The 24,120-nt window shown below is 45.3% G+C and overlaps 1 protein-coding gene and 1 long non-coding RNA gene across 5 annotated transcripts in view; one reads left to right on the plus strand and one right to left on the minus strand.

The window, feature by feature from the left end:
• Positions 1 to 24,120, plus strand: part of ADAMTS19 (ADAM metallopeptidase with thrombospondin type 1 motif 19) — a 2,156,963-nt gene that overhangs the window by 2,038,747 nt on the left and 94,096 nt on the right. The window contains exon 21 of the mRNA XM_069625625.1: positions 15,352 to 15,504. Within this exon, the coding sequence (XP_069481726.1) occupies positions 15,352 to 15,504 (153 nt within the window). The remainder of the gene's footprint in view (positions 1 to 15,351; positions 15,505 to 24,120) is intronic.
• Positions 1 to 24,120, minus strand: part of LOC138510148 (uncharacterized) — a 198,000-nt gene that overhangs the window by 152,003 nt on the left and 21,877 nt on the right. The window lies entirely within an intron of this gene.

The following is a 24,120-nucleotide window of genomic DNA, read 5'->3' on the forward strand; positions in this document are numbered from 1 at the left end:
TGAAACTTTAAAATTCAAACCCAGCTGGGATAGCATCTTCATTGTCCCCTGTTTACACCGTTTCCTTCCTACATAGAAACTTATGGGGATGGCATGCTCTAGCCACACCCACAAGCCCATCTCCCAACTTAGGGGGCTCACGCTGTTACTTTAGGAACTATAAACCATCCCACCTCTCTGAATGTCCCTACACCCTCCATGCACAAACAAGGGAGGTTCTGGGAGTTTCTCTACTACCGGCCTGTATCCCGGGTTAGAGTCCCAACCAGAGACTTTAGCTCACCATCCTTTCACAGAAGAGAAATGTCCACTACATATCAGTGTTTGTTCTGCCCAAGGGCAGTCCAGCACCGAAATGTATGGCAATTCTCTTCTGAACAAGAGTACCAACAGCAACCCCAGACATGTGTTTCAGCGTGGGTGGGCCTCGTCAGTGAGGCGGAGCTATGCCTCTCTAAGAACAGTGAGCATGGGTATCACGTCTGGAATAGCCTTGTAACTTAGGGTGAAAACCCAAAGCTACTTAATATGCACAAACAAGGCGGGTTCTGGCAGTTTCTCGACTACCAGCCTATATCCCGGTTTAAAGTCTCAACCAGAGTCTTTAGCTCACCACCCTTTCACAGAAGAGAACTGTCCACTCCTATCAGTCTTTGTCCTGCCCAAGTGCAGTCCAGCTCCTCTCGTGTGGCCTGCTGGGAGCTACTGCATAACAAGTAACCGGGCTGGGATATTTCAGTGTGATGCATTTGCGGCAGTGCGTTGACAAGGGCATGCAGGACAAGACAACTTTTGGAGGCACAAGGGACATTTCGCTGGTAGTTGCAAGGAAAGGAATGGGAGGAAATGTGGTGTTGGCTGTCTCAATTCCCGCCAGCCTGCTCCTCCACCGTGTGGCCGAAAGCGAGGTCTAGGCAAATCAGACCAAACAGAGAGCACTCTGCTGCAGACTTTAAACATAGTCCGGCATGAGTTCATCTGACAAAAAGCATTGGTGCATACAAAGGAACATCTAACAGGCATCTAGTTAAGTGCAGTCAGTTTGCCCTTACTTCGTTAGCAGGCACAGCTCCTCGGCAACACCAGCAGGCCAACATACGGGAGCAAGAGGGTGAAGGTCCGGCTGGTGCTTTGGCCATTTCATAGCCAAGCATCAGCAAGTTGCCATGCCAATGCCGTACACTACTCCCAAACTCTCCTTTCTCCTTTTTTTTTACATTTACAGTACCCACGTTTTAGCAATTAGGTGACTTACGCCACCAAAGCACCAAAACCAAAAATACACTGATATGTATATGCTATTGTCCTGTACTGAAGGAGCACGTACGTGTTTCCCTTCAGTGCAAGTAAAAAGGCTTTTTGGATGTGGATATTAGACGATGGTGAAAAAGTGGGACAGTCTGTTGCCCATCATTTCACCACCTTTCCCGTATAAAACATAACATGGTCAGAATTGACCGCTTTGAGCAGTAAAACAAATTCAGTAGTGTTTTTACTGCAAAGAATCCGTTTAACTTGATTTGGTGCCCTCAATTTAAAAACATATTACCAATTACAGTGGACAGGATGAACACTGATGACAATTCAGGGTGCTCCTAACAAAAAGACTTTCTAGTAAGGAACTAGCATACAACCAAAGCATCCTGCATTCCACTCTATTGCACAGAGGTGGCCTCTGGTAGTCTGAATTTGTTAGAAATGTATAAAAAAGTATTTACATTTTTTATATTATACCTCTATATATAATGGAAACAGAGAGCTAAATATAGCAAGAGAAGGTTTTATACATACCACAACAAAGCGAAGTACAGAATCATGATGAAGCTTTTGAAAGTGTGAATACACGGGGGAATAGCTGTGTTGTGGTGGAAGTCATGGTGTCTGGGATTCGCCTGGGAAAATTGTTGTGGGATACAATTTTAATAAGAATAATGGATTTGATATCCTTTGGAAAGGACATGGGGGTTCATGTTGGAGTTTACTGTAATTTGACTGCAGGACTCATTACCAAATGTTCCTCATGTGCTTGGCGGAGTGCAAAAGGGAAGGCAAAAATGGGGCATACACACTTTGAATGCCGCCCTTTTGCACTCTGCCATGCAAATGAAGTCAACACTGCCTGCCACGTACTCATGGCAGGCAGCATTTCCATGGGACTTCCATGGAGTCATCCTGCTGTTTGCTGGTGGACTCACTATGATTGCCCAGTATTTGCACTGGCATGACAATCCATGCTGGCATAAATGCTGGCGTATTTGTATGGTGGAGAGGAAGGGAGCTGTGGAAACGTAAGTTGCATTCTGCTCCTTCAGTCCACCATACAAATCAAGGAAAATTAACCATAACGGAAATGAAATTGGTAAAGGCCTTGCCGGTCATTTTTGTTCCGGCAAGCCCAAAATGAGCTACATGATGGTTTCTCACTTTGTCATGATAGCGGGTGGTATGTCACATAACTGATTTGCTGTAGCTAAAATGTTGCATTGGAGGAAAAGAGTGGAGCTGGTAACAGACATGAGGCCTCATCACAAGTGGGCCTTATCCCGGCAGTAAATCCACCGGGATGCCGCCCAATGCTAATAGTGTTACAGCAACTCAGGCTGGTGCTATTAGAGCTGGATCACGAGTTGCGGTGGGGTGGTAAGCCCCCATTCGTATTTGGTCCATTGGACCCAATGGGGCATTTTCGGCACTATTACCGCTAATAGTGCCCTGGTAATAGCATCAAAAATTGACAGAAAGTTGCCAGATTTACCGCCAGCTCAAAGCTGGAGGTAAATCTCCAACTTTCTGCCCAACTCATAGTTGGACGGAGTGGTAATGCAGCAGTAATAGCATTACCACCGCATGTTTACGGCTCTGCCCAACTTGTGATAAGGCCCATGGTTGGACCCCCCCACCTGTAGAGAAGATTTAGATTATAATGGGAGGTAGAAATTGCACATCATCATTCCCCTTTTGCAAAGGTTATTTTGAGTAAGGAAGGGTACTTCTAGAAGATATTTGGAAATAATTGTCTTATGTTAATAATAGTCTCGTGTCAGTCAATTTCGCTCTTCTTTCTGACTCTTCACCCTTTCGTTTTCCATGCCACTGTACAGTTCGAGAACCAAAGCCAGGGCTCCAAAGCCAACAATGACTAGTGACTGTAGTGCACGCTGGCTGCAATAGTGATGTTAAGCGGTGTTAAAGACGAACATTGCTGAGCTTGTCCTAAGGAATAGTGCACACATGTATTCTCCAGAAACAGTTGTCCTCTTCCTAGACACGCTTGGTACAGTAGACATATTTCTTTAAAGTCCGTTTTTTGGGCCACCGGAAGACAATTTAATGAAGATTACTCATGGACATGCTGCCAGGTAGCCACCTTCTTTTCTGCAGCAGCAGGTAATGGTTGGAGAGGGGAATATGTAATAACTTGGAAGCTGATGAACACCCGAGCCAGCAGGTAAGTTATTAAGTAGATTTATGCACATCCGCCATAGGGGAGGGACTAACATATCCTACAACCGTTACATTGCTATCATCCTCTTCAGAGTCCACCATCCGTACAACTTCCCTCTGTGGAGCAGCCTTGCACATGCGGGCAAAATGTCCCCTTCCCTTGCACTTTCTGCACACAACAGCAGAAGCAGGACACTCCCTAGCTCCTGCAACATGACCCCTCCAACCACATTTCTTGCAGATATCTCTGCTATTCGGCGTCGCTCTTTGATCCTTGTCCCTGGCACGATTATCCTCAGTCTTGCGTGGCTGAACCATGTGTACAATGTCCGCCTTCTCTGTCACTTCCTTGACACTCTTCCTTGACTCCTCCAGGGCACGAGCTATTTCTATCACTTTCTCCAATGGAGGGTCCTTCTCTGTCCATAACCTCTCCCTTACTTTTGAGTCACTAGTCCTCATCATGATTTGGTCACGAATGTATTCATCCGCAAGGCCAGTGAACTTACAGGTCGAAATGAGGGTGCGCAGAGCCGTCACATATGAATCAATGTTTTCGCTAGGACCCTGTGCCCTTGAGAAGAAATGATACCTTTCTAGCACAATGTTAGCTCTCTTGCCAAAGCGTGTCTCCAGCTTCTTAAGAGCAGTTTCAAATGCCAAAACCACTGCCTGCCCCCCCTCTCCATCTCCACCGCCAGAAGACCAGGCCAAAACATCCTGGCCTGGAAGATGCCTGAAGACCCTCAAACCCTCCGTACCAAGACAATTGAGAAGGGTCGCTTCCTTGTCGTCATCAGACATTCTGGAACCACCTGATGCTCTCAGGTATACTTTGAAAGTGTCCATCCAAAGTTCCCACGCTATGGGGGGCTCTCCTGGATTGGGAAGAAAAGCTGGAGGTGGGCGAGCATTGCTGTGCTGCATGGTCAATGGAACTGACATAGCCACTGATTGAGCTCAAGCGCAATTGGAACAATGGAAATGTCTGCACACGACCAGGACAGATTAGTTGCAACGACTTCCTTGGAACACAAGGTGTTATCCTGTACACCCTGTCCTAACAGCAGATTCTTATATACTTTACTTCATCCAAGACACCTCTACATGGAGAAGAATTCGCTGAATCTGAACGTTACAATAGTCACACAGACAGGTCCCAAAGCACAAATCACTTCCTCTTGACTGAAATGGCCAACAGGGAATCGCAGTACCTGCGACTTCCGCACTCAAAGGGTTAACAACCCTCCCCTTGACGTCGAGGAAGTGCAACCACGCCCACTGACGAGTCGGAAACCCTCGGGCCAGCTTCCTCAGGGGAATAGCGGAGCCGAATAAGGCACCAACTTTGATCTCCGCAGGAGCCCTTCCGGTTATGACGATCCGCAGGGCAGTGCCCCCACCCAGGGTCCACCTCTCACCTGCCGAGCTCCGTCGTCCGCGACGTGCTACGAGCCGCAGGGCAGCAGCTGCACACACTTCCTTGAGCCACGCTCGACCTCGTCCGGGAGCGCGGCTCGGGCCGGATGCTTGCGAGCGAAGGCAACATCAGGCGTAACGAATTGATTCTTACTCCGCTGCGTACATTCAAGGCAAACAAACTCTTCCTCGCGTCCCAGCCGCCCACGCTGGAACGCACGCAGACTCCGTAGCCACGTCACACGTTGGGAGCATCGAGTGCTCCAACCAACCATACATACGCATTCCAGTTCCCCGTGCTGGAACGCACGCTCAATGGAAGGCGACGTCATCATTCCACTTGGGTCGCCGCCCGAGCAACATCTCCTCCGCTCAGGAATGGACGCGGGACCTGTGTAACCCACAAAAACGGAGCAGCTCCACCCGGACACTCTCTCCTTGCACATATGACACGGACCAACATCCTCTGTCATGCCGGCAACCAGCTGGGCTCTAGAGGCGACGCATATTGCATAGAGTGTTCTCCCTCACGCACCGCGACCAGAGCTCACTCCCGTCCTGCCACAGGACGCGTTACTTCGGCATCCGGTCCCAAATGCAGAACATGATCATATCCGCTCCGGAACAGGGCCCGTCGGCGGTGGTGCACCGCCCGGCCAACCAACCAACTCGAAAGTGCACACAGGTGCCCACGACAGCGCCGCACACCGATTTGTGCACCGGGAGCCTCCGGAGTACTCCGCACACCGACACGTGTGCCGAACAGTTTCCAAGACACCTGCTGGGGATCTGCCAAGTACAAGCTCCACCCGGCCAGCTTGGTCCTGATGGCAGAAGCTCCCCAGGTACCGCACACTGAACTGTGTGCCGATAAAATACCGTCCACAGCACCACCAGGTAACTGGGACATGCGGCCCACAATAGAACAGCTGTTGCTGCTAGCACTGCACACCGACCTGTGTGCCGACTCGGTCCACAATTCAGCACCGCCCGGCCTGCTGAAGAAGGGTAATCAGCCTAGTCAAACAACTGTGGGCCCCTAGTTGCTGAACTTCCTCAAGGACATGGATTCAAGGAGGGCAATGTTTCCTGGTTCTGGACTGCCCCCTCCACGACAGGAAATCCCATCCTCGTCGCCAGTGTAATAACTTGGAAGCTGATGAACACCCGAGCCAGCAGGTAAGTTATTAAGTAGATTTATTGTAGTTCAATGCCAGGAACAAAACATTGGCATGTCCTTTCCAAGTCAGCATAACTCCAACTGCCAAGCATAGAACCCTCACACACTAACACTCCACTCACACTGACATCACTACATTCCATTAAGCAGTGATGTCATCCACTCAGCTAGGAAGCACATTACAACACAATACAGCAGGGGGTCATCACCAGCAAAGTGATGCTGGCCCAGGGGGCAGTGTGAGCAGGAACCACTATCCAGTCCCACTCTAAGCATGATGATGTCGGGTAGGTGGCGGCTGATGTTGTCACCTAGGGACTTGACTTGTCTGAATAGGGATATGTAAGATTGTGCCAGAGGATCAAGGTCCAGTAGTACTAGGGATTTCTCCCAGGGTTCTCAGAGTAATCCAATGGGGGGCTTGGAAGTTGAAAGGGAGGGTTGTTGGAGGCAAGGTTTAACATCTCAACTGGTGGTAATATAAAAAAAAAGCTGGCAACCAAAAAGGCATAATATTTTCTCTGGCCAGCTTTCTTTTCCTGATGCCTTAAGAAGGCTGTAGCACTGGTGGGGTGTCCTGTTAATTTGATTCTGCACTTTTTGAGGGTTTGATTTGAGGCTTTCAGTGTCATCCCTTGGGGCACAGTGGGCTGCCATAGAGCATTTAGAGAACCCTGAGGTCTTGGGCATGAGGCTGAGGCATTCGTGAATACTTTGTTCAAAAACGTCACTCAGTCAGGGCCAATGGGACAGCTGAGGGCGCCGGCATGGGTTCTGCCATTGTTGTTACAGTCTTTACAGAAGGTGCCCTTCGGATCTTTGGGGGAGGTGGATCTACAATACCTGACTTTGAAGGTAGTATTCTTGGTGGCTATTACCTCAGCTAGGTTAGGAGAATTTGGAGCCTTATTATGTAAGCAGGCTGGTATAGAGATGCACTGGTATAGAGATGCGACAGGAAGTCAATTCCTAAAGTCCACTTTCATTCCCATCAGTCGCAGGACGTGGTAGTAACAGTGTTTTTTCCACAACCCTCCTCTCATGAGGAAGAAGAATGGTATTGGTTGGATATTAAAAGAGCAATATTGGTGGATTTGGACAGGGCATACATTCGAAGGTGCTTGACAGTCTGCTGGGTACATTTGGTGGGGCATCTGCGGGCAGAAGGGCTTTGGTGGCATCTATCAGCCAGTGGATACGAGGGGACACATCTGAGGAGTATGGAGTGGCTATAGTGCCTCTTCCTCATTACCCTGCTGCAGAATAGTCCCCTTTTCTTGTGCAATGTGCTAATGCAAATAGAATTTCACTGGGCCTGTGGGACATGATATACTTTGTGATGTCTTCTGTGACATGTAGCCCTTGTGTTTTCTGACCCTGACCTGGGCAAGTGCACCCACGGTCCTTTCCCAGGCCAGGATTGGGCCCCACTGGAACAACATCTACTACCAAGAAGTCTCGACAGGAAGGGGTGCTCAGTCACGTGCAATGGAAGATATCAAATCAAACATGGGTTGGGTTATGCCCTGACTTCCTACATCACTTCATAAACTGTGACACTGACACCAAGAAAAATCCCTTTGTATTCAAACAAAACAATACTAAACAAAACATATTATGGTACCTTCCCATTCCTTTGCCCTTATCTACCCGGGCACGACGCTACCCCTGGAGATTAACCCCATCATCCCACCCTCTCTAAGAGGGGTACACGATAGAGCCTTGGGATGGGGCGGACAAAACAGACCTTACCCTCTACCCAGCACCACCTACTAAGGAGGGGCCAGGAGATAACCCCAGTGGTGAACAGTACCCGTGAGGAGTGCTGCGTTCACTGCCGTAATGCCCAGGATAAATTCATATCCACGGTGGCCCCAGGGCCCAGGATCAGCCCAGCAATTAACTTTCATGTAGCCCCAGAGAGCTGCACGATTCCACAGGCCTCATGGAGTTAGTACAAACAACCTCCTACTTTTTCTCCTTCCCTTAATAGTTAGTGCTAACCGTTTTCTTTCTTCTCTTAATGGGCTCTCACCTCACCAGTCCAGTCCTGGGCAGGGGAGGCTTTGCCCATTGTTCTGTATTCTGTCCAGCCCCATGTTTTGAGGGATAGGATAGTCCATAAGAATAGGTAAATCCTTTATCCAAACACATGCACAATACATAAACACAACAATGGGCCTCATTCCAAGGTTGGTGCTAGTCATGGCGCTATTAGCACCATGACTAGCACCAATACCGGCACCAATGTTCTTAAGGGTGCCCGGTATCCCTTTGCGCCCTACTCGGAATGAGGCCCTATGACTACAAGAGTAACACACCCTGTTGTCTGTGTCTTCACTTATTTATATCCCCCAGGAGACAAGCATGGAGCACGGCCTAGCCAGGCACAAATTGGGCCAGCAGATACAGACATGAGGAGCAGTTCATTGCAAAGGGTGTGTTTCTGTTACTTTGGTAACCCTACTGACGGTTAATAGTGTTTCTTAGGTCCTCTCGCTTCTGCTCTTACTCCCTACTCACACTGCTCCACTGGAACCCACAGTCAATCACAGTCAAAGCCAGTCCACCTGGGGACCTCTCTAAAGCTCAGCTTAACATTCAGCTCTTGCTAAGGTGGGAGCTTCCCCATCCCTCCCCTAAACCACCCACCACCCCAAGCCCACCACCCCACGCCCCCCAGATCTTCCCTACCTGGGCCCACCACTCCTTCCAGTGATGCTTAATAATGTAATTGTGCACGTGTATATGTTAATCGTCTTTAGTTTAAAGCGCTCGCCCCCTTAGATCAATGTTTCCCTCGACATTCCTGTTCTTCCAATATATTCACAATAAAATGACAATCTCCATATAAATGCAACCAACACCTGTTTCAATGAAAAACTGAAGGTTAATGATCTGCATCACCCCCTTCTTCGTCTTCTGCAGGATACTAGTTCACAGCTGGTGAATGTTTTCTTTTATACTAATCAGCATTAGTAACATGCTCTTGAGTATGATAAAATCAACATCATTTCAGCATACTATCAAAACCTGTATAATACAAAATAAGAAGGTGTAATAATTTCCCGTCCAGTTCATAAATGATTGAGAAACATAGTTAATGGAGGAGGACCCTGAGCGTGATTGTGCGTCATCAACAACTCTGACCAACAAATCCTGCGCCATAAAATAATGGTTCCGTTATTCATTAACATTACCCTGAGTGACGTGCAGGAGGGTGTGGAGGCTGATGCCCCTTTTCTGCTGCACTGCCCTGCGGGGCTTTTACATCTTCACATTCTTGAAAAGCACAAACACACCCAATGCACCGGTCTACATTTCCCAAGAGACACTGTTATTTATTAGTCACGTATCTACATGCATTGATTTTGCAATGACTGAATTGGAGTGGAGCATAGGACTGTGCAGTCTTGGCCACTATTCCTCCCGCAGTGCACAGCCCTGATTTAGTTTAGTCCAACCCTTACTAAGGGCAACGCATGCCCAGAAGCAACTCGGGGTTGTAGACTCGCCAGATGTTGCCAGTGGTGGAGAAAAGCCAGGGGTTAAAACAGGAAAGAGCCTAATCGTTAATGACTTTCAAAAGATGAAATGGTCATTGATAACATGTATCCTACTAGGCAGGGAATTGAATAGGTTTGGGGCAAGGTTCAAAAAGGACAGCCAAGTAACCACTGATTGCGGATAGAGGGCATTACATCACCCACAGGTTTACATATAGAGGGCGTGGCTTGGGAATCGTATCTACCAGGAAATGAGAGCATTTCCCGTGATATCCTCTGTGCTAACACATCACTGTCCCTTACATTGTACAGGCTTTCCCACTGGAAACCTGTGCACAGACCAGGGTGTGGGGGAACTGTGGTAGTGCTTTCCAAGTGCTACAATTACATTGGAGGCAATGCTCCGACCATGTGGTAGGTGACAGTGTCGAATCCGCGGGGGTGATGGGGCAACCACCCTCTTGGAGCCTTCCTCTTTTCTCATCCATCCCCCATTGCCATCACATGCACATGTGTACATTGCCGGTAGTCGGCAACAGGAATTTCCCACTCATGCGGGCATACAGCATAACGTGTGGCTTCCTCCTTGGGCTTTCTATTGTTTCATGGTACATGACCTGTTGTGACAGTTCACACGACAGGGCCCACCGGACCACCTGAGGCAGCATATGATGGCACCTTAGGTAGAAGATATCAATCAACACTTGTGAAGGTAAGTTTGAAAGTGTTTGTAGGTTTTCATGCATGTGTGTTTCAAACGTGTGTATATTTGAGTGAGTCTCTAGGAATGTGTGCGCACATGCATTGGAGTGCGTCTGTATGCCATCATATGAGTACGTGTGAGTGTGTGTGTATACAGGTGAATGAGGGTCTGTGCAAGAACCGGTAGTTATGTGGTTTGCTTGGCTGGAAGCGTGGGGCCACATCAAGCATCATGAAAGTAAAATACAGTGACCATGCTGACATATATTGCAGGCACAGTCTCATCTATTTTATCTTGTTTTACCAACCAATTATAAATGGTATTGCTTTTTACACATTCTTTCTCAAAAACTGCTGTAATATGCACCATTCCAACCTATGTTTTACACCATTTCCTAGATGGAGGGAAACCCCCAATTTCCTTACATTATTTGTGGCTCTTTGTCTATGCTCTGTCACTTGCACTTATTTGGAGAGATAATTTACCCCTCCACTGAAAATATTCACCAGTCATGACTGCCCATGAATAATTGCAGTGCTCATGCTCCCTCAGGATTCGCCGAACCCCTCGTGTCCAAAATCTGCCTGGGGTATTAGTTGCTGAGCAATGTTTGTCTGGATCTGCCCAGTTATCTCATGTTTGAAGATTGAATAAGCTATATTTGATGACCTACACATTAAGTCGTACTCCCTGCTAATGAACTGGAAAAACCGATGTAGGATGGAAGCACGATGCTTCAGGCCAGATGAAAGAATCCTGGGAAGCACTCAAAACAGAACCTAATCACCTCTATCTTGGAAGGATTATATTCCATTTTCTTTTTGTTAATCTCTAACACCTAGGTCCACACTTCCTCCACTCCCCACCTATCCTAAGACCCGGTGATCTGCTCGACCTGTATCCTGCCCTGGTTGCTTGTAGATTCCTTACTGCCAATTGCCGGCCGCTCCCTGCCCCCATTGCCAGCGTCCATCTCCCATGTAACGCTGCTTCCCTCTCTGTATCTTTCCCCAAATGATTTGTAAAGCACTGCATTGCCGCCCAAAGTTAGGTCCACACTCATTAAATACCATAACAATAATAACAATTAAATTCACTCTATTTTCTCTAATCTTGAAGTTCAAAAACTATGCAATCACATCCTATGGGAAATATAGGCGTCATCAGAATGCATAAGTGAGCTAAAACCACAGGACCAATCAAGTTCTTCTAGAGAACTCAGATACAGATTTGAACAAAGAATGGAACTGTGGGGCACACAAATGACAGCTCTCTTCCACTGGATTCATGTGGCGGGAGAACCACAAGGTATGATATCCCTGCAATGTAATATTCTATCCAGGTAAGAGCCCCCCTAGATGACTGCCTCATGGGAAGCAAACTGACAGTGCTGCATGGTCGATGGTGCCTCAGGATGTTGACATATCTTCAAAAAATCTGGACGTTGACATGCATGATCCTTCTAATGTTGGGCCTGCAAGGACCAGCCTTAGCAATGTTTCAATGGTTCACTGCTCAATATAATCCCAGAGTGGCTCATGCCTAATGAGGTTTCTAAACACTGATTAGAAGAGCAACATGCAGCAAGAGCAGCATTTGGAGGATGGAGGCAGGAAAACGTGAGTGCCTAAGCTACAATACTTGGGATTCATGTTCAAGCATGGGGCGCACTGAGATCATCTTGAACAATGCACCGTTTGCATATTAGCAAAGTATTTCCCATCAGACACCGTGAATGCAAGCCGGTAACTACAGGAATTTGTGGTCAATGCATTATGTTCCCTTCACACCACATACAGAAATTTCAGCACATCTATGTACATCCGACAATGTTTTACATTGCGAGGTGCATCAAAGTGCACATTATTGAGCTTCATTGGGTGTTGAAATCACTGGACACACATTTTATCTAGGAATACAGATGGTTGGTTGCAGCAATGACATTGTAGGGTTTCCTATAAAGACATTTAGAAATTAATGACAAATAAATATATGCGGCTCTCAGATTGTGCGTGTATAAACCATACACGAAATTGCTCTGAAAAGTGAACCGTAAAAAGTGTTATCTTTTTTAAACTTTCTTTGTACCACTTTCAGATTCATTGACATCACATAGGTGAATTGTGAATAAATCGGCCTCATTAATCCACCGGTTTTCTGCCGACAGAAAGAACCCTATTTGAAGTTAGCATTCCCATTCCGCCAGCTTCACAACGGGAAAGGGGGCATGGAGAGGCATCTGAGCTGGAACCTGGGCTGCACCACAATCAGGGCCCTGTGGTGGTCATGGAATGGTTGCAGCCACCTCACTCTCCGCAGCTATGCATGATGCAGCTCCCTGCTGCTCTCCACTGGACCCTGTGGCTCTCTGCATTTCACATCCTTCTGGGAAACCTCTGTTGACTTTAGGCAGTGTGACAGGCTCAGCAGTGTGAGATCCAGAGGTGCAAATTGTGCTGCCATGGGGCAACCAGGGGCATGAGCAGACGTCTCTATCAGGGGTTGCTGTCAGAGCAAGTGGCAGTGGCCAGGAAACTAGTGATAGCAGTGGTGGGTGCACGCAGACAGCTGTCCCCTCACTATTTAAGCTCTATGTGCCTCACTCCATGTACACTTTGGCGTGCTTGTCTTTTTGCTTACTCCAGCTATCCCCATCTTGAGCAAGGTCTCTCCTGTATCCAGGACACCCTGTCTGCTAGGTAAAGGGATCCAGTAGGTGGAATGGGGTGATCTAAAACGTGTAAATGCGCATTATCTGTGGTTGCAGGCCATCGCCTCGGCTTCTTTGCTGTGGGAGCCCTTCTCTGTGGTGTCACCCGTTGGAGTTTGAAGCTGCTAGGGGGTGGAAGCAAGATTTGGGCACATGAACAGGATGCTGTCCCACAGCCTACAGGAAAATCCTAGGAGCACTTCAAGGAAATGTGCTTTTGTGTGCTATTGCATCCTTGCACAGACCAAATGTATCACTGATGCCCTCCCGAAGTGCCAGGAAACTGTTGATTGCACGTTGTACCCATAGAAAGGTTCCAGTCGCCACCTGTGACTTTTGATACCTCAGCCCACACCTCGCCAGATAGTTACATAGTTGGCGACAATAGGGACAGTAGGAAGAATTTGGAAAATGTCATTGATAATAGCTGGTGGGGGGGGGTGGGGTTTACTCAGTGGGGGGGGGGAGCTTGAAGTTGCCCAAGACAAATAAAAGGCTAGAAATCTTCCCCTTCTCTTTTTAACCACTCTAGACTGTGGAAAAGGTAGTTGGGCATGGCCTAGATAAGGGAGTAGAGTGAGTGGATGTGGTTCATAGCCCAATAAGAAAGGGCTAAACATTTTGTGGGAGAGCAAGCTGGTGCCCCTGTCTGGGGCATACCGCCCATCAGATCCATTCAAAAAAGGTTGATCTGCCCTGGGGCAGGTCATAATCCCTGATACCCATCACACTCAAAGTCTCTGTCTCCACTCCAAGGCTCTCTGAAACATAAGGAGCATTTCGCCAGCACAACGATTGCTTACATATGGCGCTCCTGAGGCTATCATCCTAAATCCCTGGACTTTATTGCACTTCTCTTTCTGTTCTAGAATGTGTTGAATTTGTGTTACATGCATTGCAGTTTTGCACCATCTTGCAGGCAGTTTGTGTCCTCCCCCTAGATCATGGACACATCTCATCCCATTCTGGAATTGTTTTCCACCACCAACCAGGATTCAGTGCCCGCTTTCAGGGTTTGTAAATCCTTTACAATTCCTGCTCGACTGTGCCGTCCCTTCACCACTGATCCGGGTTATTAAAGCCCACCCTGATCTTGAATGTTCCTGGCTTTTCCTGTAATCGCCCCCTATGAAGTGTGTTGCTGCCCCCACTTTATTCTTTGATGTTATGAGCTGACCAGCCCTGTATTGCTGATTGCACTTCCCACTCGCACAGTTGTTGAGTTGTATTTGATGTATTTCACTTGGTCTGCAATACATCCAATATAAATGGTCCTGTCCCTTCCCTGTTATGTCTTATATTTGATCTAGCAGTTCTCTAACCCATGCCTGCCGTTTGTAATTTACTTTGTTTTGTTTTCCTGTTATGAAAGGCAGGATGCAATAATGTTATAATTAAGAAGCATGTGGATTTTGTGACAAATCGTGGGATTCAGTTGCTTCTCCCCAGGGGGGAGCATTTCCTTATGAGGCTTGGGAGGGGGACCTACTATGCAATATCCTCCCTAGGGGTAGAGGCAAGTGGGATTTCCCTGTGAGAGACTCCCCCCATAAGGACCAGGCTTCTTGTTCCGATGAGGAACTCACTTCACAACTCACTCAACAATCCAACAATGCAAACCCCATTGGAAGAATACAAGCCCTCCAAGTGAGGTGGCCGTAGTTAGTGATGGCGGGCAGTGGGAGGAGGGAGAGTGCCCAACAGTTCAGTTCCTGTTACGTTGAGAATAAAGAAAGTTCTGTTCCATTGACCCTCCAGCTGGGCGTCCTTATTTGTGGGCAAGTGGCCGATCCCGTCCAACAGACCCCGTAAGCTAATGGCTGGTGTAGGCTCTTCTGGCAGCCCCTAGAATCAGGACACCTCTGACCAGTGCTGTCAGAATAATAGGGAGGGTGGGACAGAGCAAGGCCGGGGGCAAACTGAAAAACCTCGCATAGGGCACTGTCAGACCTGGGGTCGGCACTGCCCGCACGAAGCCGGTGTCATTAGTTATTTAAATGTGGCAGCTTCCTACTCAAATTGCCTTTGCCTTTGAAACTCACAAATGATGGTGTTGTTTTACCTGCATGTGTATAGGCTCACATTTTTTTTTTACATAGGGAGACTTTATGACATGGTTACGCATTATATCAAATAGAGGTCAGTGTATTTCTACTCGCACATACGACGTATCCAATTAATTTCCCAAAAGTAAACACATTCCAAATAATTACACGCCAGTGATTCCGATTTCAAATCGCAAATTTCCTTTTGGAAAGGCATTTACTTCCCTGGCTTCTTGTATGTTCCTACGTTGTTCTTTTGAGACTGTGTGGTTATCTCCGCTGGTTATGGACATAACCAATTGTTTGCAATGGAACATTTTTGTAATTCATGTTTTTCTGTTTAGTGCTCTTTGAAATGTGGCAAGGGCGTGCGACATCGGACCGTGAGGTGCACCAATCCCCGAAAAAAGTGTGTGCTGTCCACCAGACCAAAGGAGATGGAAGACTGTGAGGACTACTCCAAGTGCTACATCTGGAGAATGGGAGACTGGTCCAAGGTGATGTACGCTTCCTACACGCATTGCCACAGAGTCTGTCCACTGTGTTATCAAACATGCAGTGAACTAACCACAGAACCTGGGTGGTGCTTGATTCAAAGGTTTCGGTCATTACTCTTTTTAGTGGTAGTGATTTTTTCTTAGTGGGCCACTGTGTGCCTGGATGGGGTTTCCTGTTGGCTGTACCTAGGGAATGAAACTGTACCTAACTGTTGAGGCCCAACACAGCTGGAACACGAGGTTGCTTGTGTTCCCACATAGAGGGGATGTTGTCTTGCAATTGTGGCTGGAATGTGACCCATGGTGTCTGGAATAAGACTGGTTTGCATATTTGTTTTCTAAATCTGTATTGAATTTCACATTCAGAAACAGGCACGTTTACTTAGTCACAAAATGTAAGCAATCTGAAAATGTCTTCTCTTGGTCCACAATTCTTGAACTATGCATCTTATTGGAATGATTGTGGCTCCTCGAATCAATGCTGTGTATGGTACACGTCCTTGTGTTGTGTCCCATTGCACTGATAGCAATATATCTCACCATACCACTGTACCTCTTGCATCAGTCTTTCCAGTGTTTCATTAATACCAGGTTTGCTCAGGTGGTTGCTACTTAAATAAAATGCCCCCCAATATATCTAGGCCCATGTCAATCCCGAATAGCATTTTACAAGGTGTAGGTTTAATTTCTTTTTCTAATATATTTTAGTGTTATCAACATCTTGATTCCAATAGCTCCCGAGTTTACGAGTGTTCATGAGCTCAGAAACAGTGATTTCGCGTAATCATTACAATATGTGGAGACGTACTATTTTTTCAATGTTTTTTTCATTTTTAATTTATTGTGTTTTTGGTACAAATTAAACCTTATACAAAATGTTTAATAACATTTTTTTTATTGTTGAGTTTAATCAAATAATTGATTTTTTTTACAACATCTTCAGTTTTCGTTTTCTTTGTCGTCGTATTGTCACTCTAATTGGAGTCTTGCGCTTCAAAGAATTTTTGATGTTGTTGGGGTAAAAGGAGAGGAAAAGGAAAAGGGTAATAAGGGGAGAAGGAAAAGTCTTAGTTAGCAAAGTCTTAGTAGGTTTCGTTTCAAATCAAGTTTTTCCACTAATTGTTGAAGGATCTTGAATGTCGCTGGTGGCCAAGACGTTCGGTCTCTGCTGATCATCCTTTTCCACCATATCTCTTCATCAGTTGTTGAAGATTGTCGAAGAAGGTGTTTCATGTAGGGAAGCCAAATCTGCGTCATATTGGGGCACGACAATAATAAGTGGCGAATGGTCTCTGTTTCTTTGTCACAGAATCTGCAGATGTTAGTCAGATAACGATCTCTGATGTGACGTATTTCATTGGTGTCTAGAAGGTTTAGTCTTTCTCTGAGTATAAGGTTACGTGCCAATCGACTGAGACATTTTTTGATGTAGTTCTGGAGGTCATTTAGTTTCTTCCATGCCGAAGGCAAATGAGAAGCAAGTTTATAGTTGGATAATGCGTCGAGAGTGCGCATCCAATCCAACTCTTTTACTTTTTTGGTTATCCTTGTCGGGTTATTGATCAAGTCATCTTCTGTACATTCAATACATTTTAGTAAAGCTTGGTTTTCTTTTTCCCATCGGTTTAGCATTTTGCAGCTTGCGATTTGGATTTCTTTCCGCACTAGACCGTGGAGAAAGGAACAGTTTGGAAGAATACCTTTTCTGTAGAGCATCAGCGTGTTGCAGTCAACTGTGCCCTGAAGGGAAAGCAAACTGAGTTCTCGACGTATCAGTGCGACAGGGGTTGAATCTGGGAGGCCAAAAACCGTCCTCCAAAAGTAGGCCTCTAGTTTGGGCCAGAGAGTCTTGGGTAGGCCCGGCATAGCCTCAGAACCATACGTCATGATGGGAACCGCTTTTAGTTTATAGAAGTTCAGTAAAGGAATGGTAGAAAATTTGCCAAATGTTCTATCTATTGCTTTGCCTTTTGTTGCCAAGCTTCAGATTTTGTTGAACAAAGATTCTTGCATGGCCAAGTCTTTTGCTGAGTTGTCCAGGGTTACGCCCAAGTATTTGAACTTCTTGACTTTTTCAATTTTGGTTTTATCTAGAGACCAGTTGAATTTTTCCAGTTTTGTGGTGGAGCGTTCCGTCACCATGATTTTAGTCTTGTCGATGTTAATTTCTAGATTGTTTTCAAAATAAAATTGGTGCAAGTTGGCCAGTTGGCGCTGAAGGCCTATAGGCGTCAGATCTAATAGGATAAGATCATCCGCGTACAGTAGTCTGCTGATGTTTGTTTGCGCAAGTTTAGGCGAGAAGGATCTAATCAGGGCCTCTGAGTATTGGTAGTCTCCCATATAGGCAAGGAAGAGGGCCGGGGCTAGCGGGCAGCCCTGTTTAACACCTCCTTTTGTTTCAATTTGGGCAGATAAGCTTCCTTGTTGGTTTAGCCATACTTTGATATTGCTATCTGTGTGGAGTGCTTTGATGGGATTTAGGATTTCGCTAGGGCAACCCCACGAAGTCAGTTTTTCCCAGAGTCTAGTACAATCGACTCTTTCGAAGGCATTAGAGAAGTCTATAAAAGCCATGTATAGTTTAGGGCAGCCCCCCTTCACTTTATTTTTTAAGATAGTTAGTAGAAAGATGTTAATCGTTGTCCCCAAGGATTTTTTGAAGCAAGCTTGAAAGTTGTCGATAAATGGGGCTCGCAAGGCCCAAGTTTGAAATGTTTCCAGAAGCAGTGATCCAAAGACTTTTCCTATAGGGTCCAGTAAAGCAATTGGTCGTTAGTTTATAGGATCTTGTTTATCTCCATTTTTGTAGATAGGGACCACTATTGCGGATAGCAATGAAGGGGGAACAGATTGTGAAGCCACACATCTCGTAAACACTGATTTTATTAATTTAGCCCATTCCTCCGGGTGTGATTTTAAATCAAAGTCAAAGTTTGTAATACCGTCGGGGCCTGGTGCTCGAGATTTTTTCAATTTTTTGAGGATGTCACAAATGTCGTCCAAATCATCCACTTTTGACCAGCTTTCTGTCTGATTCCAGTGTTTAAGACCGACCGTGGGTATTTGCGGGAGAATGTGCTCAAATGGGTTAGAACTGGACAGTTGGAAGAGTGATCTGAAGTGAACTCCCAGGTGGCTTCACAGATACTGTTCATAACTTCCGGTCCATTTGGTGAGGATGATTTGTTCAGCAGTGACCAGAAGTCCTTTGAGTTGTTGGAGCAAATTGATTTCAGTATGGCTTCCGCGTCATGCTGATATAATTTCCATCTGTATCCTCTCACCCTGGCTTTGTATTCTCTGGTGGCCTCTTTGATTACTAGCTTTCTTTCAGCCATTGGAAGGGTTTCTGCAATTCTTTTGGCTTTCCTAAAGCCACATCGTTTTTGGACCAGAAGTTTGTCGTATAAGTGGCTGGGCGTTTGAAGGTTTTTGTTGGTTTTACCTTTCGGCATTCTGTATGGAATCAGCAACGGGCCGTAATCGACAAGGTTGATGTTAGGTACACAAATTGAGTTTGTGTAACGGGTCGTGAGGTCTCTAATCCTGTGTGATATAAGACGCAGTCTGTTTCTCTGTGGATTTAGTTCCAGTGCAACCTCCATCTTGTCGTGGTTAGCGTAAAATGATTTCCATGTAGTTAGCAAGATGTTATGATCGCTAGATGAGGTTTGGAGGACGTCAAAAGAGGTCCTTAGAGACAGGATAGGCTCAGAGACAAAGGTATAATCGATAGTTGATTCTGATTTATCGTTTACCCAAGTTGGAAGTCGGGTGCTGTTTTTATATACCACGTCGAGGTTGTAGAAGTTTCTTGAGTTCATCAAGTTAACCCAAAGTTCTCCTCGTTGTTCGCCCGGCGAGATTTCCTTAGAGGTTTTCAGGTTGCAAAGAGCATTTAGGTCCCCACATATTATAATGTGGTAAATGTTTTGGGTGGCTCCTACTTCGTCGATTGTGCTCTCAATTAGGTCCAAACATTTTTTTTGATCAATTGCAGCGGGATTCCAATAAACGTTGAGCACTGCTATAGGAATCGTCTGTTGGAGTTCCCTATCTGGTGAGAAGAGTGACCAGGTTAGCTGGAGTGCCAGTAGAGAGTAGTTCGAGACGATAATATTTGCTATTGTCAGTCCTCTGTCCATTCGGCATGCAGTGAGCAAACCCGAAGACGGTCTACCCACTGGACCTTTTGATGCTGGGGCCAGGCGAAGGTCAAAACCGTCAAGCGATGGTGTTTTGGTCAACCAGGTCTCTTGGAAGCACCACGGGTCGATGGAGCCCAAGTTAACGTCACTAAGTGAAGTTAAATGCTTATAGCCCCAGGTGTTCCATGATCCTAGTTTAAGGTCGAAAGGGGCACTCTTTCGTGTATCCGCCGAGTCTAGAAGAGGAATCCTGTTCATGAACTGCTATTTCGAGCGGTGCATTAGCAAAGCTTTTGGGAGCCACGCCCAGAAGCTAGATGAGGCAGAGTTTTTGGTGTGAGGTACTGGAAGTGCAACATTTTCTAGATGGAAGACGATTTTTGCCTCAAAGACGTCTTTATTGGCCTTGGATGGAATTTGAACAAATCTTAATAGAAACAATAATTCAACTAATAGAATAAAATCAATTAATCCATTCTAAGACCAAACAACAGGATTTTCTACACTTCATCATTTAAATCGAAAGTAAAAGAAAGCAATGAAAAGAATTACAATCTAGTTTTTAAAAGAAAACAAAATAGGTCAATGTATCATTCTATACAATATAAAAGAAGAAAAAGGGCGAAAAAGGAAGATAACGGCAAAAGGCCTTAATTTCATTCATTAATAACTTTCACATATTTGTTGTACGATGTAATTCCCTTGTCTCTAAACTAATTTCAATTTAGTAGGAATAACCATTACAAATCTCAGCAACACAGGTACTGAGGACACTTGTGTTGCATTCATTAGTCTATCCCAAAGGTGGCTTGTGATAACTCTTGAGGTAGAATTGACAAAAGGACCTAAGTACTGTATTCGAATGGCTACTATTGACCGGCATTTCATTACAACATGAAAGAGAGTTTATGTACATTATGTGGTGCAAAGTCTACAAGTTCCTAACTCTTGTGGAATATTCCAACATCGGAAATCAATTTATTCAAAATCTCAAATACAATGCTCTAAATACCTAAGATGGAAATTCCATTAAATATAATTTAATGTCAGGCGTGATGATATTCCAAAGGGACCTATTACTATTTCATTCCAAATTAAGTACATCTTCACTATCCACGATTTTATCCCACCTTCTGATTTGTTTTTCACAACCCATTGTGAATCACTTTCATTTAAGTCTGTTTGCATAAACCTTTTGCAACATTTAGTAAAGGTCTGAAGGTGCAGGTTAGAACTCCTTCTCATTATTTTATCCAAGATAAAGCCTAAACCTGGGCTTTCCAAGCTCATAACCTTCCTATACAGTGTAATACATTTTTAATTTGTTGTGACAACCACAATAGTAGCCCAAGCTCTAGCCTTATTGCACTAATTGGCACCGATTTACGCAAACCAAGAACTTGTATCTATATAAGGACTTTTATAATGTCAAAGTACTTTCTTTTATTAAAAAGGATGTACTTGGTCCCACATAGTAACATCTTTGACCCTTTCCCTTGATAAAATTTGATTAAAGGGAGTAGAGAAACGCACAACGCCTGTACTTAATTGATTTCATCAAGGAAATACATGCTGCTGCCTTGTCCTTCATTCTACCCCACACAGGACATTGCAAAATGATTGTTTTCACTACCTCTAAAGGCATAGTGATCCCCTGAGCTTGTGCCCACTTGCAAGTAGCGTTTTCTCCCATGTGTTCACATTTCTGGTGAGCCCACTTGGCCATACCCATTGAACCAACATTCCAATGAGTCAGTTGTACTGTTCACATCCACATGATGCACTGTTACTTCACTTTGTGATAGCATTTCCCAGATATCTTGACAGAGCAGAAGGGGAAGGAAGGTTAGCTCAGGGGCAACGTGTTTGTCTTGGAAGAAAGACAAAGCAGTGCAACACAGATTTGAATCCCCTTTCCGCACTTAGACACCACTTGCTGGTATTTAGCATGATATAAATGAACAATAAAATTAATTAAATAAAAGTTCCTTTCCCCGCAGTTTTGTTGAATACATTTTTCACCCATTCGTTTGCCATGTCGGCTGCCATACAGCTAGCCTTTTGGCCACTGACCATGAATCTGTGTACAAATGACATTGTCTTGATATACTGTATAGAGTTCTGCAAACTGGCTGCTCTTCCCTTTCCCTGACGTTGTTAAGATCTTTTTTGTCTTGGGATTGCATGACACTGCTTTCCAATAGCGCTCAGTTCCTATGTAGCGAGCAGAGCCACCGGTAAACCAGGCATGTTCTGTCTGCTCTAATGTCAAATCCCCATAAGGTACTCTCCATTTTACTGAAGACTCATGTACTTCTGTCACTTCCTGTGGTATGTAATCTTTGGATGGTATATTATCCACGTGTTCATGTAGTTTCGCAACCCAACTCTTTCCTGATTTTGCTCTGTCTTGAATGTACCATTTCCGTTTGATTATATTGGCTTCATGAGCATGTCCTATCTTGTGTGTCTTAGGAGAGCTCAACAACCAATACATAATCAGGATTTTGGCTCTGATCAATACATCATGACCAATTGTCAGTTGTTCAGTGTCAATAAGGGCCAATAACACGCTAGTAATTGCTTCTCAAATGGAGTGTACTTATCACCAGCCTCGGGTAATTTGTGACTCCAAAATCCAAAAGGAACTCGCCTATTGTCTTGCTTTTGCCATAGGCTCGAGTTAGCATAATTTTCTTGTACAGATACATTCAACTCCACTTCTCCTGACTATAAAGGCCACAAATTGTGAGCTACAGTCTGAACCAGTAGAATCTCAAGTATCCACATCCCACTTATCTGGATCCCAATCTGTACCTGCAGTAGCAATATCATGGCAGCAACCTTCCATTATGCTTCCAATATTTCTATCGCACAACTCGGACAGCTGCTCTCTCAATAACCTCTTTATTTTTAGAGGCCTTATCATGCAATATTTTCAACTGTAATTGTTGGATTAATAAAATATGTTTCTCAGCAGCTAATTCCTTTTCCAAACGCAAAACATCTGCCACTAGTGCCACATTCCTCAGATGCATTCTACTGTATGCATGCAAGAGGGTCCATCCTTGCCTCCCTAGCGAGGCAAATTCCACTCCCATCTGCACTGAAACCTGATGTAAACAAGACACAACCTCTTTCGGTCCCGCGCTGCTCAAGGTCTCATCCCACTGCTCATTTAACTCAGCAGGCCAAGCCCACTCTCTAGCTAATACACCATACGGACCTTTAGTCCAGCCAGGAATAACAATTCCAAGGCAATTTCCACCAGCATCTCTCTTCTTAAACAAAGAATTGATATTTACAATTTACAAAATCTATGCACAAAGAATTATTCACTGCTGTCTTAATAAAGTCACTCAAAGCACTCACACACAAAACACCTATCAACACAGCCAGTCTCTCACTTCAAATAAAGGGAAAAAAACTAGCAGACATAAATCTTGCATGGAGTTTGGCAGCAGATTTTTTGTGACTGAAGTCTGTGCAGTCTTCTCTACCTTCTACGTGATCCTTGGTCTGTTTACTCTGTCAGCTGCAGTGTGGGTGGACTTTCACTGAAAAACCCAGCAATACAGCGGAGCGGCCGCAGAGTTTGGCAGCAGAGTTTCTGTGACTGCAGTTTGTGCAGCCTTCTCTACCTTCTATGTGATCCTTGGTCCGTTTACTCTGCCAGCTGCAGTGTGGGTGGACTTTCACTCAAAAACTCAACAATACTGCGTAGGGGTTGCAGAGTTTGGCAGCAGAGTTTTTATGACTGCAGTCTTTGCAGTCTCCTCTACCTTCTACTTGATACACCAGATGAAATTGAGGAGCAAACCGCAGGTAAGACTAAATATGAAGTAACCGTGGTAAACATTTCACTGATGTCCTCCCCCACTCCTGTTCCTACCCAATCTACACACTTGGCCGTGCATGCGACCCCGAAAACATCCAGGGATATTTACAATAGCACCAGGAGTAGCCCCTTTCTGGGACTAACCTCGGCTCCGTTAGAAACCTCCCTGCATTTGGAACTCCAAAACCGAGCCACCGTTGAAAAAGGTGACACGACGATAGTGAATGAAGACCAGTCAGGAAATGGAGGTATTCAACTGGAGGAGCAAAGTTTACAAGCATACACAATCAAAAATATGACAGTGGGAACATCAAGAACGAAGCTTTCTCTTCACGAACTTCCTGGCCTTCTTTCCCTTGAAACAAAATGGGACAGCAATAATAATTCTGCCAAAGAAATACTGTTAGTAGCTGATGCTGACACTCAACTTATTAAGAACATCAACAACACTATGTCGACCTCACAATCTATCGCATTTGGCAAAATGGCAAAATCCTCCTCAGACAGGAGAGAACAAATAGTCTAAGCCAAAATACACATGACTTAATTATGTCAGAAACACATGAATTTGTGCCTTTAAACATCATAGGGGAAATCCTATTAATACAGCAACTACAGAAGCAGCTG

Source organism: Ambystoma mexicanum, chromosome 6p, assembly GCF_040938575.1.
Source record: "Ambystoma mexicanum isolate Mex_15411 chromosome 6p, UKY_AmexF1_1, whole genome shotgun sequence".
Lineage (NCBI taxonomy): Eukaryota > Metazoa > Chordata > Amphibia > Caudata > Ambystomatidae > Ambystoma > Ambystoma mexicanum.